The sequence below is a fragment of the Netta rufina genome, assembly GCF_964035555.1.
Source record: "Netta rufina genome assembly, chromosome: 6".
In the NCBI taxonomy this organism is placed as follows: Eukaryota; Metazoa; Chordata; class Aves; order Anseriformes; family Anatidae; genus Netta; species Netta rufina.
The window spans coordinates 31,960,230-31,976,828 of record NC_140129.1 but is presented as its reverse complement, the minus strand read 5'-3'; the positions used below and the strand labels follow the sequence as shown (position 1 = coordinate 31,976,828).

The 16,599-nt window shown below is 35.4% G+C and overlaps 1 protein-coding gene across 1 annotated transcript in view; it reads left to right on the top strand.

Annotated features, from left to right (window-relative positions):
* The window catches only part of CCDC93 (CCC complex scaffolding subunit CCDC93), a 39,717-nt gene that overhangs the window by 17,197 nt on the left and 5,921 nt on the right, over positions 1-16,599 (top strand). The window contains exons 12-20 of the mRNA XM_084289663.1: positions 3,706-3,822; positions 6,694-6,756; positions 7,679-7,752; positions 8,307-8,388; positions 9,694-9,765; positions 10,868-10,939; positions 11,192-11,300; positions 13,686-13,768; positions 15,631-15,668. Coding sequence (XP_084145789.1) covers positions 3,706-3,822; positions 6,694-6,756; positions 7,679-7,752; positions 8,307-8,388; positions 9,694-9,765; positions 10,868-10,939; positions 11,192-11,300; positions 13,686-13,768; positions 15,631-15,668 — 710 coding nt within the window. The remainder of the gene's footprint in view (positions 1-3,705; positions 3,823-6,693; positions 6,757-7,678; positions 7,753-8,306; positions 8,389-9,693; positions 9,766-10,867; positions 10,940-11,191; positions 11,301-13,685; positions 13,769-15,630; positions 15,669-16,599) is intronic.

The window sequence follows — 16,599 nt, the reverse complement described above, 5'->3', positions numbered from 1 at the left end:
ACTTCTAGATTTGTATATCAGACACTATTACCCACCCTACACATTGGATCAGAGTAGCATAAAATAAGCATCTCAACCATTTAGTGTGGTTAAAGTTCGTTGTTTAAGGAAGATACTAAATGTGTTATTTATTAATTTGTTGGCTTGCAGAAACCCTGAAAGGTAGGGTGAGATTTGGTTATTTTTAATGTGGGTTCCTGAGACTCAGGAAAGTGTCAGGGAAAAATGATGGCAAATTACATTGAAATGACTGCTAAGGATTTAAGTGGAACTTGACTGAAAATGGATTTGAACTGTTAAAGAGTTGGAGATTGCTTTTGTTTTCCCAATGGGCTTCAGATATTTTCAAATTGAGGCAACTGTGGTGGAGTTAAGTCACCTCTGAAGCATATTTAATGATAGGAGGTGGCTGAAAGCAAAGAGATAAAGTTTACTGCTACAACATTTGTATCTTCATGCAGAGACTCAATATTTCTTCCTTTAAGAAGCAGGCTGTTAAAGTCGTTATTACTAGTCATTTATTTTGGCTGGCAGTCTAAGAGCTGCAAATAGATTAGCAATACTGATGAATATGAAACGTCATTAATTTTGAGTTTGAACTTACAAAATTTTGTCTTGCAAAGTGAGGTTTCTGAATAATATTTAACTTGTTTATTTTAATTCACTAATTCTCTTGGGGGCAGTTGGAAGGAACATGGGAGGAGTGCAGAAGTGAGCCTATACCTACCTGCCAATTAGTGGGGATACCACAGGTTGACTGAAAAGTTGGAGGATGTATCTGTTCAGTCCTTTTTGTCACGTGTAAATGCAATTCTTCTGAGCTACAGCAGCAAATTGATAATCTTGAACAGGCAGAGACACTAATGCTTTCTAATGTCAGCTACTGGGACAGTCTAGTAAGAGACAAGGTAACAACAAACAATGTCAAAAGCAAAGTAGTTTCTGTAATGTGTGCTTTCTTCCCTCTATGCTGAAAGTTTCATTTTCTCCACTAGTTGCAAATCAGTTCAGCAGTAACTGTAATGCAGTAGCGTTGCTGCAGAGCAAATCCTTTTTAATTTTCACACCAGAAAGATTTTTCTGCAGAAACCTCTGTATGTGATGGTTATTTCCCAGTTTCAAAAGTAAGCTTTAGCAGCCCACTTCTTGAGGCATGGCCTTTTCTTAATAAATCATCAAGAATAGTAGTGTGGAAGCACATTTTTCTTTTAGGTTCCCAAGAGGTTATATGTGAGGCAGAAAATACTTTTAACAATGTACTTAAAGCAGGCATGTTTTAATGATGTCCTTTTAAAAGCATGCCTTCATAAAGGAAGGAGAATCTTGACACTATTGTAGGAACATCATGGGTGCATTGTGAATGTAGCTTCCATAGTAACCGATTAAATTGCATCAGTAACACATGTTCTTTTGAGTTCTAAAAATCAAACCAGGGTTGATTGCCTTTTTTTTTCCAAGAGCATGGAGCACAGGACAAGAACACAGAATTTGAGGAAATGATTGTTCTTTATTTCTCACATATTCAAGAGGAAAAAAAAATATATTAGGACTATAACAATGTGAATTGACTGAAAAAGTAGAAGTTTGTTTGTAGAGACAGCAAAAACTGTTTTGACAGTGCTTGCTAAAAAAAAAGGGGGAGCGTTAGGCTTTGGCTGTTCTTTGGGATTTATTAACAAAAAATACAAAAATGTTTTGTCTCTTTATATTATTAGATATTAGTTTTATTGTACAAGGCTGACACCAAAATGCAAGTTAGAACTACTTGAATAGACTAAATGTCATCAGCCTGAAACAAAAGATTATGACTAAAATAATTATAATATGCTCTACAGACTTAAAATAAATAAATAAATGAGAGAGAAATAAAAAAAAAAAAAATTTTTTGAACATCCCATCAGATCCAGTACTTTTACACACATTTCCAAAATAAATGGACATGTTAAAACTGTGTCATGGAAGCAAGTCTAGTATTTGTCAGTTTTTGTACTGAAAAGGATTTTTTTTTTTTTTTTTTTTTTTTTACAGAAAAGCAATTTAGCATAAGCTGGTGTTATAATAGGCTTCCTGCTTCCTTCATTGTGTGCATATTTCAAAAGGGGAAATAGTAAATTCAGTGCAGGTTTAGAGTGTTACTTGTCACTGCAGAGCACCAGTTTTTAGCTTGTGATCTGTGAAGCCCCTGATACTTCATAGACTACTAGAGGTCTGTATCAGGAAATTAAGCAAGCCAGTTTACCTTTTTCAGTAAAAGTAAATTTGTAATATAGAACTTTGCACTGTCACTGAAAAAATAGTGGTGTCTACAATCAGAAAAGGAAAAAAAAAAAAAAATAAAAATTAATAGTGAAGTAGAATGTTTTTTTTCATTTGTCTGAAGTCGCTATAAGACTAACACAGAAACCAACAGGAAAAGCAATACTAACTGTATTCGCAAAACAACATGGTTGTGTGTTAAGATACATGTTGTGGTTCACTTTTAGTGTTGTAACTGCGGAGTGTGGAGGAGTATTAACGAAAGTAAAACAGATCACTTCTTTCAGCAGTAGGTGTTTTTAATGTCAGTATTTAATCTTGTAGTTTTTTACGTCATTCCTGCCTAGTAGGCACTAGCTGAGAAGGGTGCAGTGTTGGTGTCTCTGCTCATGTCTGTTCTGCCAAGTTAATTTACCCTTCTTTCGTCATTGGTCTGCTCCAAGATGGGCATCAAAGGAGATTTTAGTCTGTCATCTACCAGCCATAACACATAAGTAAATTCTTCACTTATTTGAGAAGAAGATAACATTTACACCAAGTGTATTGTATTGCTTTTTGTGGATGAGATATTCTGTTTTCCTCTTCTGTCTTCGGAAGACCCCTCTGCCTTTCCTGTGCTTTTAATAGAAGCTTTGATGCTATGTCTTAAAGCTTCCACACGAGGCACCAGTATTTAGTCTCACTGCTGCAGTTTGTGTTTGATGTATTGACTTTTACTGTGCACAGTTGTCAGCAAGCTGTCATGAAAGCTTTGATATCTTCAGCACAAGTTCATATGGGTTAATATATAATTAATACAGTAAAATATTTATTATTAATAATATATTAATTGCTCTTTAATCTACTGCAAATATACAATTTCTATGATAGATGTTAGTCATGGTAAAGTATGTTTCTGGCAGATTTCCCTTCCAAATTCAGAGAGAGCAGCAGAGTGGAACCAGATTGTTGTCTTAATTATGTATTTGTGAGACACTTTCTTGGCAATGCAAGTAGTTTTAAACACTAGTGTCCATAGCACAGAAATACATAAAAATAAACGCTTAGAGAGGTAAATGTAATTACCACATTGTAATTACGTCAATCAGCATACTGCATGTAAACCAGTATTTCAGAATCTACAGACACAAACGTTTAAGGCTCTTAAGAATTATGGATTTATGTGTTGAGGTATGACATTAATATCTCCAATTGAAGAAGTTCAGTAAATACCACTTAAACACTTGACTACCTTGCTTTACCTGATACCTCTGGGATATAGTTTATTTGTTTGGCTCGTTTCTAGTCTTTGTACAAGACAGATAGGTGAGTTGTTCTTCCTTTTGGTTAGTGGGACACGGCCCTTGATAAGGAAATATAAGTGTGTCCCAGTTTGGCATTTCCTTAGCTACTGTAGAAGTGAAAAGTAATGGTTTGAGTTTCAACAGGCTTTACTACTCTTTATTTTAGCAGTCTGAGCTTTCTGCTGAGGAGCGACCAGAAAGGCTTGGAGCTGCCCAACAGCACAGAAGGAAGGTGGCATCTCTGAATAAGCAGATTTTGCAGAAAACCAAACTCCTGGAAGAGGTAAGTATTATGTGTGTAATAAAGAAAGCATTGATAAATGTGGTTGATCACCAAGTTTATACCATCCAGAAAAGATTTGCAAGCTATCTTCTCTACCAGCAATTTGTCATGTTCAACATCCATTTCAGCATCTCTGAATGTCTTGCTTGCACATTTATTACTAAGACAGTGTGCCTGGTTTCATATTTAAAAAAAAAAAAAAAAAAAAAAAAGATAACCCTGTGAGGGAGGGGGCTAGTTGATCAAAAGATGTTTTTAGCTTTGTACACCTCTTTGGAAGATGCTCTGTGTGCTTTTTCTGCATTTGACTTGATAGCTACGATGCTGAAACTGAATACAGTCTACTCAAGAAACAAATCAGGAGACTGCTCTAAAATACGTTTCATTCTTCTTTAGGCTGATGGATTTTTACTCTGTATGCCCCATCTGTCAAAACCAGCATTTTTTAAAATAGTAAATAACACTAAAATTATTATTTGCATTATTAGTTGAATGTGTTTTGTCACAATTCCCCTTCATTCTAGAGTGAAATGTTAGAAAGTATTATGCTATATTTATTGTGATATACTGAAATTAATTATAGAGGTGTTTTTTTTTTTTTCTTGAATTTGTATTATTTCAACACTTCAGTAATATGAATTTTCCATGTCTATTTCAAATGCAACTTCGGTACCTGGTCAAAATGATGACTTAATGCTAGGTATTGTCAATGTCTTATTACTTAAATGCAGGCTGAAGTATCAGCCTTTCAAAACTATAACATGGCCTTATGAACAGCTAAATTCTACATGAATTCCCTTGTAGTCCTATATAGGCTTATTTTTCTGTTTTGTTTCTTTTTTTTTTCCCTCACTGAAGTAGGAACATAAATTACAGAGTGTGATCTTAAGGCATTTCAGAAGTGGGGAAAGTAGGATGTTCACTGTATCCTAAGTTGTCATTGTAGAGTGGAGGCAGATGCGAGCACGTTGAGCTTGCTGGTTGCAGACCTGTTCCAAATTAAAAGCTGTGCTGTCATGACTGGCAACAGTTCGGTACTGCTCTGTGATAAAAGGGCATGTTCACTTGGGTTTAAGGATGTTCTAATACGGTTCTAGAGATTTGGAGTAGATTTTGGCTTGTGTCCATCAGCCCACATCCGTCTGCAGTTTTTCTGCAGACAGCAGATGTTCTTGAGGAATGCTCAGTTTGAACGTACAGATACTGGAACAGTGCACCACAGCTCTTGTCCTTTGCCCTCTTGTGAGAGCTCTTTGTGTTCTTGGAGACAATTAGCTCAAGATGAATTTGGGGAAGGATCACCTAGGTATGTTTTATATTGTAGCATTGGAGAACTGCAACAGCTAGCTCAGGTTTAAAAAACAAAAATTTCGATTTTGCAGTAGCACACTGATCTCCAGCCATGCTGTTTGCTTGATTATTTTTTTTTTTTTTTTTCTAGTTGAACAGTAGGAGAGGCTGGTATACAAACTTAGCAGTTGTAATTAGCTTTTGCAATTATTCTGTGTTGTGCCTTTTATAGCTTGGAAAGCAGAAAGGATCCCCTGGTGTCTGTGTAAATACTGAGATGTTCAAAAGATTTTTTTTTCTGGAGCAGATGGTTCTGATATTCTACAGAACTGCAGTATAGTGTAGTTGCTGGATTAGTAGCACAAAATATTCCTTTAACTTGATGCATGATGAGTGGATTACATTTTCATTTCTGGTGCAAGTCATTTCCTTTACCAGTTTTCCTGGCATGAATGTATTTGCTTGCTTTCCACATACTACTGAGAAGGTGGCAGTTTGGGGTGGGGTGAAGTTGAGGTTGTAAACAACAAAATGATAGTTCTTGCTTAATTAAAAACTACTTCTACTGGCCAAATGAACTTTGTATTCACAGGAAAACTTAAATATTTTGGGGGTCTTATAATGTTCTTATTTTTAAGAATTGAGGGCCATTTAATTCTATGTTGCTTATTTATAGTACATAAGTCTGTTATTTTTTAAGGTAAGAAAAGTACTAATAGCTGTGCAAGCCAAATACAATCCTTTTAATCACTTTAGTAAAGTAAAAATGTCATAGTACTGTGTGTGTGTATATATATGTATGTATTTTTTTCACTTGCCAAAGACAGATTTTGTGGAGTAAGATAGAAGTTAAAATCGGTGACAGTCAAGACCTCCTTTTAAAAGGTGTCTGTGAAATTCTGTCTTCAGTACTGCCATTATTGATTAAATTCTGGCAAGAGTTCTCATATCGAGTGGTTCTTTAATCTATGTCAAATTTCATGAGATGTGAACTTCAGGTTTAAATTATTTTCTTTTTCAACTAGTTAGAATGCAGTCTGTTGGTGATTTATTTGTGAAAAATACAGAAATACTAACGCAAAAAGTCTTACAAATTTGTCTGTGGAGAGGGACGATCAGGGTGAGTCACAGCTCCATGTGTTGAATGGCAAACTCAGCCATCAGGAAAAGAAGAGGACCAGAAAGCCAAATACGCATTTCTTTACTTGCGGTGCTTCTGCTTCTCTTCTCTAACCCACGTCCTGTTTTTGTTGTTAATATTTGCAGTGTTACCTTAAAATACATGGACTTTAGGGAAGGATATTTATGTAAAATTAACCTCTAAACTATTTGACAAGTGAAATAACCAGTGGTAATAATATATCAGGAAGGTCAGGTGGAAAGTATTTGCTGCTATTAATTAAATGTTCAGAATTCTTGCAATAAGATATACTCACCTGACGAGAAAAGCCCCTGTTTGTGATAGCTTGCCTGTCATTTCATAGACAACCATTATTAACATCGCCAATATTGCTATTCTCCATTACAGGTATAATTAGCATGAACATAGAATTTTAACTTTCTTCTTTCTCTTTGTAATAGTTGCAAGCTAAATGTGCTGATCTGCAGGCAAAATGTACCGAAGCAAAAAAGACATTAACTGAGGTAATGTCTTTGTTTGTCTGTACGCTGATTCTAGCTGAATCATTTTTGAGATAATCTATTTGAGAAGTTACGTGTAAAGGGATGTATTAAATGGTGAAGATGACTGACAACTTTTCTGTGTTAAGAAGGTTTTGAGGTTGTGAATAGAGTTACGATTTTTTTCTTATTGCCCAGTAGCTTTTCTGGTCCAAAAGAAAAACTCATACTTCCTCCCCTTCTGGAGCATGTCAGGAAGTGGTTTTACCATGAAAAGAAAATAATGTTTGTAATGGCAACAGAGAATGTATGAGTCAGTAAAAATGACTGCATGAAGTGAAATGTTAATATATTGGATTTCTTCGTGGAGTTTATTTTTGGATTTAATTATTTCTGTATGTGAAGACTGCTTTTTGACATTTTATTGTTTTTAATTCTTAGGTTGTTACTGTGAGTTAACTGTTGGTCTCTGCTTGTTTTTATGATGCTTCTACATAAGTCTAGATCCCAAATATTGTCAATAATAAGATTTTTTTTTGTTTGTTTTTTTACCTTTTTCTTTCAGTGGGAAGGATTGCGGACATAGTAAAGGATTGAAATAAACATTATGGTCTGAAAGAGAAAGTTTTACTGTCTGATCTTATATGTCATCTGTGGAATGCTCTTCCAGTTGTGAAATCTCATTATGACTGGATATTGTTCTTTCTAAGTCCCTGCAGTCCTGCTTAAACTCAGCACTTAGATCTTTGTTCTGTGCCTTGTATTACCAGCATTTTGGTTGCACTCATGGGTTGCTGGATGGCATGGTTACTGCCTTACCCCATGCTCCAACAGAATACAGAATAGTTAAGATGAGCATGTTGAAGTCACTTGGCACAATGTAGGGGACAATCGTGTTCTTTATTTAAATAGTGTATCTTAGATAATTATTATTTATAACCCTTAGGTCAAGAGTTATAGTGAAAAACTGGACAAGGAATTGGCGGCTTTAGAAACAATAGAATCCCAAGCAGATTCTAGGTAAGTGTTTTTCCTTCGTTTGTGACATTCAAAGTTCTGAAAAATGATGGTTTTAAAACCAAGTAATTGAATATTTCTTGCTTTTTTCAGCCTAAACAAATAATTAGAATTTAAACAAGTACATTTCCCAGCTTCCTTCCAAAGACGGCAAAAGATTGTCATACTATGAAGTCTGAGTGAGAAGTATCAATATGTAGCTGAAAATAATTGTAGATGCTTAAATATAATACAAGCAGAAGGATACTAAACACATTTGAAATGTGTGTGAGGCCTTCCTGTTCTTATTTTCTTTATATTTGACGTCTTCATCTTGCATAAATTAGTGTACTCTTTCAAAACTTCCACAATAATGAGGTGAGAAATCACAAAATCATCAAAATACTCAGGGTAATACGACACTTTATTTTGACCATAGTAATATTTGGATTTGTAATTTAAATGGATTTTATTGGAAAATTGTATAGAACTAAGCTGGTTCTAGTATTTTTTAGTTCTCCATCTCTTTAATGTAAAAACTAAAAAACTAATGCAGTTTGCTGGATCTTCAAATTTAGCGTATTACAGAATCTGCGAGCACTGGTGGCCATGAATGAAAACCTCAAAAGTCAGGAGCAAGAATTCAAAGCACATTGTAGGGTAAGTTTTAATTTCTTAAACAGTGCTTCTTTACCAAGCTTTAAATGTATCCATATACTTCTTCCTGCTTTGTCCTTTCTTCCCCTCCCTGCCATTTACTCTTTTTTTTACAGATTCATATTGAATACTGCCGCTAGTTTGATTTTGTGCAGAATTATGGACAGTTGCCTAGTTCTGCAGTGTATCAGACCTACAACAAGGCTGTCAACCAAGAAGGTTGGAACTGAGCTAACAAGGAGGACTTGTTAGCTCCCTACTATGAGGCAGGGAGCTACAAGGAAGGCAGGCAGGGCATCTGAAGTAGTGTGGCCTTCAATGTTTTGTTTTGTCCGGGGTCTTTGTTAAAAGGCAGTTTTTAGATACAACTCCAGATCAGCCCTGTACTGTGGCTGCTCTTGTTCCCCTCTCTATTCTGCTAAGAGTATCTGGTGATGTGGCAACAGGGATTACAAACAGATAATAATATTAAAATAAATCAAAGTTTGAGATCAGGCTGTACTAGATACCATCTGTACTGTTCACAGCCTGAAACACATTCTGTCATCTTGGACGAGCTAGCAGTGACCTGAGGAGCACAGTGCACAAGAGGAAGGTTCCTTGAAAGTCCCTAGCTTTGGAGCAAGCCACCAGAAGAGACAGAGATAGAGATAAATCTATTACAGTTTTCAGAGTAGAGTTTGTTTTACTGCTTAATTACAGTGTTTTGCTGCCATGTTTACTGCTGTGTTTATAGGCTGCCTAGAAATACGATCAGAGAGAATTGTTTTCATTCTCTTCTGTTTAAACAGTGTTAGATCAAATTTAATGGAATGAAAAAAAGTAAAAAGACATACTGTCCTGTGGCAGATATTGAGCACAGAAACTTCATTTTCCCCAAACATAACGTTTTGGAAAGCTCTGAAGGATCTTGATGGAAACAACCTTACAACTAACTTTGTTCATTCATTAGTGTGAATACCACATGTTGTGGTTCTGTGTCATGCTATTGCTATCGTAATATTTATTTGCTTTCTCATTTTCTATGTCACTCATTAGTTCAGTTGGCTCTAGTATATTTGTAAGTAAGAAATAAATCTGTTCCTTTGTTTGATAAAAGCAGGCATTCAATTTTATGTAACGAGTAATAATGGATGCCTTACCCCTGGGCAGGGAATGCTGTTTAATCTTACAAATTCTAAAATAAAGTATGTTGTCAGTGTCACAGTTCTGTTACAGGTCTATGGCATCAAACCTTCTGCTGTCTCCGTTAAGGAGAGGTCTCAATTAAAAGCAAATATGTTTTTGTTTGTTTGTTTGTTTTTCCAGGAAGAAATGGAGCGTCTTCAACAAAGTATTGAGAATCTGAAAGCAGAGGCAGCAGAAAGTGGGGAGGAAGAGGTAAATATCAAATGTGTTAATTGTTTATTTTCAATTTGTGTTTTAAAATGCTGGTTTAGGTCCTTCTGACTTTTGCATGTTCTGGTAAGTATTAAAATATCTGTTGCAATCTCTGAAAAACTATTTTCTATCACTGGTAAAGCCACAATTCCGGCTAACAAACAGAAGTGCAATAGACTGAAAATCACTTCTTTATTCTTTTTACTAGAACCCATGGGGCTAACTCATAGATGCTTTCATCCCCTTTTTACTTTCATCTTTGTAGCAGCAGGGAAGAATCTCGAAATGTTAAGAGTCGTGCATATATTTGACAAAACCAAGTCTTCCTCAGAAAGCATGTTTGTTTTGGTTTTCTTTTTTTCCTTAAAAGTTGATTTATTTGAAGGATAGAGGCACAACTTTTTAGTGGCTCAGTGCATTGTATGCAGTGAGCGGCTGTCTGAAGCACAAGTGCATCCAGACTGAAGGCAATGAATAACAAATAAACAGAAAATGAAGAGCTTGACTTGCTTGTCTTTTCAATGAGTAAACATTTTGTATATTTGTGTGTCTAAAATGAGGTAGATTACAAGTTCCATGATGCTGCCGTCCTTCTGAACACAGTGTGTAAAAATGAAACCGTAAACCTCAGTTGTAAGTTTTTAAAGAGGAAAAAAAAATTCTTTAAATCTGAAATCCAGAAAATGTAGGACACATCTCAGAGTGTTTGTGATCTGCCCTGGGCATTGTTTATCCTTAACCCTGCCGATGAATCAAAGTATAAACATTTGGACAAGTACAAAGAATCTTTTGATATGTTTCTTTGTTTTGTGTCACTGTAGTGAAGCAGTGGGGGAAAAACTATTTACAAACCTTAAAAACTAAAATATCAGTATTAAAATTATCAAAACACTTATTTACAGTAAAATATGAAAGTTGTCATTTTTTTAAAATGCAGATTATGAATCATCTCTTAAAAAAAAAAAAAGCAAATGGTTGTGTTTTAGTGGGAGCCATTAAATGGAAGATACAAATACAGAAAACAAACCCATCTGCACGTTTTTGTAGTTGCGTTCTCATTTGTTGGTGTAATACATAATTGTTTTGGGTTCTCAAATTCTAGGAGCCGAATAAGCTTATAGACCAGCAGTACAAAACTGAAAAAGATAAACTTCAAAAGATCCGGCTATTATTGGTAAGTCTTCATAAATTGGACAAAATTATTCATGTTTTTCTTACCTTGTCACTTTTAATACCTCTCTTCTTGTTGTTTAATTAAAAAAAATAAATCACAAATCACTTATAAAATAATACTGAGCCTCAGCCAACACTTTTTTTAAAAAATAATTGATTATTTAGTAACAAAATATTGCTGGGGGGGCTTCATCCATTTTAAGAAAAGAACGAGAAGAGGCTTTGTTTTCTCCCCTCCTAACTTTCTATTCAGGCACGAAGAAACAGAGAAATAGCGATTTTACAGCGCAAGATTGATGAAGTACCCAGCCGAGCTGAGCTAACACAATATCAGAAGAGATTTATTGAACTTTACAGTCAGGGTATGTATATCAAGCAGGAACATTCTGCTGAAAGCTAAAGCCCTGGAAGGAGGGTAATTGCATTTTAAGCTTATGGAGTGTAAAACAGCGCTTGCTAATTCTGAGGAGTTTAAGGGTCGTTTGATATTCACATTATACAACCTATTTTCAAGGTTTTATAAGCTGGCTATAAGAATTCTCCTGTGGGTGAAACTTGATACATGAGGTCTTTGGAGTAAATTCTGGCTGCAACAGGTTCAGTCGTATAGTTAAATGACCAATGTGTTTAGAAATTCCTTAATCTATTTACAAACGAGGTTGTTATAAATTTAAGTCATGCTTCATTAATTGCTCTTTACATTAGATAGTTTGGTTCAGAATCAGAGATGTCAACAAAAATAATGCCAAGTAAAGACAAGAACTATGGAAAAAAACAAGGCATTATTTATTTCATTTTTGATTTATAAATACCTTACAATATCTTGTTAGGATCAGAGTACAAGTTATTTTCAATTTATTTTAATATAAGTTACAAAAAGGGGGAGTTTGCTTGGTTGACTGTTTGGGTAGTGATGTGTTTGCTACACGTGGTATGGAGCATGCAAACTGAATAAAATTTTAAAGTTGTTCCATCAAATTGACAATGGACCGGCATGCTTACTGGCGTGTATTTAATGCTGCCTGTGTAATGGCATAAGTTAAAATACATTTTTCTGTAGAAGAACTAGCTAGTATTTTAAAGATACTTTGCATTCATTATATACAGGTTCTAACCAAGCTCTTGAAGGTTGAGCAGTTCTAAAATTGTTATCTAACTTTGATTCATATCCATTGTCTTTGAGGCATCTCTAGTTGTATAGTCACATGCTGTCTTCCTATGTGCATTATCTAGCTCAGTGCATGGAATAGGTATGCTTCTTTAGTGAGTGCAAGTCCAGTTCTTTTCTCTCCTTGATCCCCATTTGCTTTTTATGTGCTATGCAATTTATTTAATCAAGTCCAGCATGTACCTGCTCAGAAGATGGAGGCTTCCTTTATATATGAAGGACGGGAAGATTAAGGAGACTTGTGGAACATTGGGTGCAGATGTAAGGGGCTTTGAATCTTACAGGACTGACTTCTGTAGTGCAAAATATGTGCAGTAACTTCAGATAACACTGTGCTTGGTCTCCTGGCCAGGAACCTGCACTGCTCAGGCTAAGCTTCTAGAAAATTGAGCTGAAAATCTCTTGCAAGTCTTTCTGTGAACTGTGGCATTGTTTTCATAGAGTTCTTGCATTTGATCGGATTCAGGAGATCTTCAGAGTAGACAAAAATTGTTTTTTTGTTTTTTTGTTTTTTTTTTTTTTTTTACTTTTGGACAAGACAATCTTTGGAGATGTTTTCCAAACTCAGTGGTCCTGTACTGAAATGCTTTTAAGTTCCAATATTCCCTTTCTTAAAATGTATAAACCGGAGTGAAATCATCCTCATGTATATCTGACTTACTCATGAGCTCTGGAATAATTTTCATTAAATCATTTGATTATCATAAACATGGACTTCTTTCAGTTCAGGATTCTAGGCTGCTTAATGTAATCATGGTAACTTTTGCCAGCTGTCCTTCTCAATTGAACTTTTTTCCCTTGAGAATCAAAAGTGTCTTAGATTTCCTTAGTCATTGAAGAACTAAAGAATAGATAAACACTTCAGAGACTTGAGTATCATCAAGTCATCATCTTGTGGACCCAAAGGGGAAGAAGTGTCTGAGCCTTACCTTCTGCACTGAGCTGTGACCAGCATCTGCTATAATCACCTAAAATAGATACTGTTTGAAAAGAAATGTTTTTTTTTTTTAATTCTATCAAAATTCTATCTTTTTTTTAATTCTATATGTTGTAAGGAGAGAAAAGAGGCTTTCAAACAGTAAAACCTTTTCTTGCACATTCGTACCTTGAAAGATACAGTTTAATGCACTCCTTTTTTCCATGCAGTGCTGTCAGATCATCCATTCCCTTTCTGCACCCCTGCACTCCCTCTGCCCACCAATGTGCCAGATAGGCCAGGGCAACTGTTAGCAGCACAGAAGCCTCCATGGTGTGAGGTTGAAGTTCATGAAGGAAGGATGAACAGGCAGTGGTAAGGAAGCACAGCTGATAGTGCCAGTGTGTGTTTGTGAAATGAACTGTCAGCAGCTGGGCTGTACTTTAGACACTGAGCTGTGTTGTTCTGGAGTCCAGTTCTCATAAAATCTGATAGCTGTTAACACTGCTGGAAATTTACATGCAGAGGGAATATTCTTCCAGAATGCATTATAGACTGTGTTCCGTTATTGATAATTGTATATTATAAGAAGCCTACAAAGTATTTTTACAGGTTCCCTTTCACCCCATTTATTATTCTACTTTTTTTTTTTTTCCTTTGCAGTCTCAGCAACTCACAAAGAAACAAAACAGTTCTTTACTCTTTATAATACACTGGATGATAAGAAAGTATATTTGGAAAAGGAGGTAAGAGAATGTTACTGTTGTTTTCTAAATGTTCAGTCTATGGAGAAGATAGTGAAAGCTAAGTAAAAACTACTTACTGAGCCATATCAGAGCAGGGTCAGCAGTCTTTGAGAGTAAAATTGAGACAATAGGTTCATGAGAACATTTCTAATGTTGAGGTGGAAGTGGTCTGTGTTGTAAAAAGTGCTGTTAGTACAGCATGTTTAATCTGTTCACAAAACACAAGTAACATTTGATTAGCAAATATCTTTGTCACAGGACCAAATTACCCTGTTTCTTCTTGGTTAACCCAACCAACCCATCTCCAATAACTCTGGAAAGGAACTTCTAGCTGCTGGCTTGCAGCATCATTTGTCTCTAAGTGTCTCAGTGAAAGGTTTCTGCTCATATGGTTGATGGTTTCAATCATGGTTTTTAAAATACTTATTTTTTAAATGTTTTTAAATTCTTTTTTTGTGTCTTCGATTTTTGGGTTTTATCCACTAGCTTTACTGTTCTGCAGTGTAACACAGCAACAGTCTTACAGTGCAATAGTTGTGCAGTGCTACTCCTTGTTACTTAAATGTTTTGTGGTATAAACTGTGTAATTGCATTATTAAACACAAACTTTCAAGGCAGGGATTTGGGCTTGGCAACTGTTGATGAATCATGCAATAATTTCTTTGAGTAACAGGCATTTTTAAGCGTCATAGCTTCTTTGGAATCTGCTCAGAATTTGTTTGAATTTTTCATAGTGAGGTGGTGAACAACTGCGGCTGCTGCTATGCAGCACCTATTGCTCTCTCATTTATATCAAAGATCTTGGATGTAAAGGTAGTCAGTTTACCTTTGTGGCAGCAGGGCAAATGCTTCTGTTTGCAATGCTCAGATTTGTTTAGTAAAGATTGCTTTCAAGTACTCATCAAAAGGAGAAACTGTTTGGAAGGTTTAACCACAGGAGACTTGTGAGACATACTGAAAGCTGAAGGGATTGCATTAATTGCTGCTGCTCAGTGAATTTTAGTGCCCTCAGCGATGTTTAGAAAGCAAGAAAAAAAATGCATGGGTTAATCTGCATAGTGAGTTTATACCAAGAGCAACAAAACACTTCACTGAAGTTACAAATACCTATGTCTGTATTGTTTAAGTGCAATGTTAGTATCTTTGTAACAGTAGCTATGCAAAGGAAACGCCGTTCTCTACTTCTTAGAAATTCATCTTTAAACAGACTGTGAAATATGTAGAGGTGAAGTGTGTAACGATGCATGGCTTTATGGAAGCCAGTAAAACTGACCAGCACAAAGAATACAGTGCAGAAATTCACCTGGTCTGCACTGCTTGGCGGGGCTTATACTGGCTCCAGTCTCTAAAGCAAAAGGTTTTCTATTAATTTTTTTTTTAAGACATCTAAGTGAAACTGTTCTACTTTGACACTGCAACTAGGACTAATTATGCCACTCTAATATAGCTATAACATACGCTTGTCCAGTGTTCAACTGTGATAGTGCACAGCTACCTGTAAGCTTTAGAACATTTAAACAACTCTTTTACTTCATTGCTTTAGTTTGCAAAGCTGTCTTGCAAGAAAATTCTCAGTGCTATAACTGGGCATCAGTAAAAGTAAAAATATTAATTTTGATCCAAGACTAGCTGCTGCCTTCTGTGGTTCTTCCACTAGGACAGATGTCACTAACAAAGAGGGATTGTGGTTCCTTTTTCAAAAAGAAGCTCAGGATTTCATACAGCTGACTGCTTGTGAGGGAAAGATTGATACCAGTCCATTTTTAGATCTGAATTTCATGTTATTGTTTGTGAAAACTCAGAGTAACATCAGAAAGGACAAATTTATATTTTTTCTTTTTTTTTTTTTTTTTAATCCACAGGTTAATTTACTAAATTCTATTCATGACAACTTTCATCAGTAAGTAATGGTTATTTTTCTCTTGATAGTTGCAGTGGGTGGTGTAGTTGTTTGGGGAAAAATCGGAGGGGGCATGAGTTAATGTAAAAATTTGTTAGAATATTTTATTAACTTAAACAGTTTAATAATGTAGCTTATTAATTCTGTTTAAGCCAATATTTGGGTAATCACAGACTTGGAATTACTTAACTTTTATAGTCAACATATGTTTTTAATATCTGGCTGTTCGGTTGCAGTTGTGGAAAGAAATCAGTCATAATTTTCCTGGCATTAATTGAAGTATTTTTCTTCGTTTTGTGAGTTTGTGGTTATTACTTTATGTACAAAACATTAGACTCAAACGTTTTTCAGACATGTTTATTATACACTAACTCTGTATTTAAAGGTTTTGATGAAGTGTGAAGTCTTTCGGTAAAATCATGGTTCCCTTGGAAGTTTAAGGTCAAATATCAGTCTGTGATACAGCCAGCATTTGTTCCTCTCTGTGTTTTGTTTTTTGACTTTGGGGGCGGGTGAGGGAACTCCATTGTGAATTTTTGTCAGAACAGTACAGTGCAATAGGGTCATTGCACTGTACTGTTGCAATGAAGAGGATATGGCCCCTTAACAGGAAAAAATTGTTTGTCTTTTTATAATTCTGTTGTGAAATTGTGTTTTTTCTTATAATTATCTCTAATCCTGTACACCTGTGCCTTTTTGTGTTTTGTCAGAAATTTTGAGTTTTGTTATGTTTTTTCCTATTATCCAAAATTCTAATTACAACCTAAACGAAGCAACAAAAAATCCACACTAGCACCACGAAGAAAAAAAAAAAATAATAAATAGGTATTTCAAATGTTATCCTTTGCAGCAGGGATCTTAGATCTGTTTTGCTTAGTGATAAGATCTTTTTGATATTCTGTCCAGTCATTAGAAACCAATTCAGTAATTG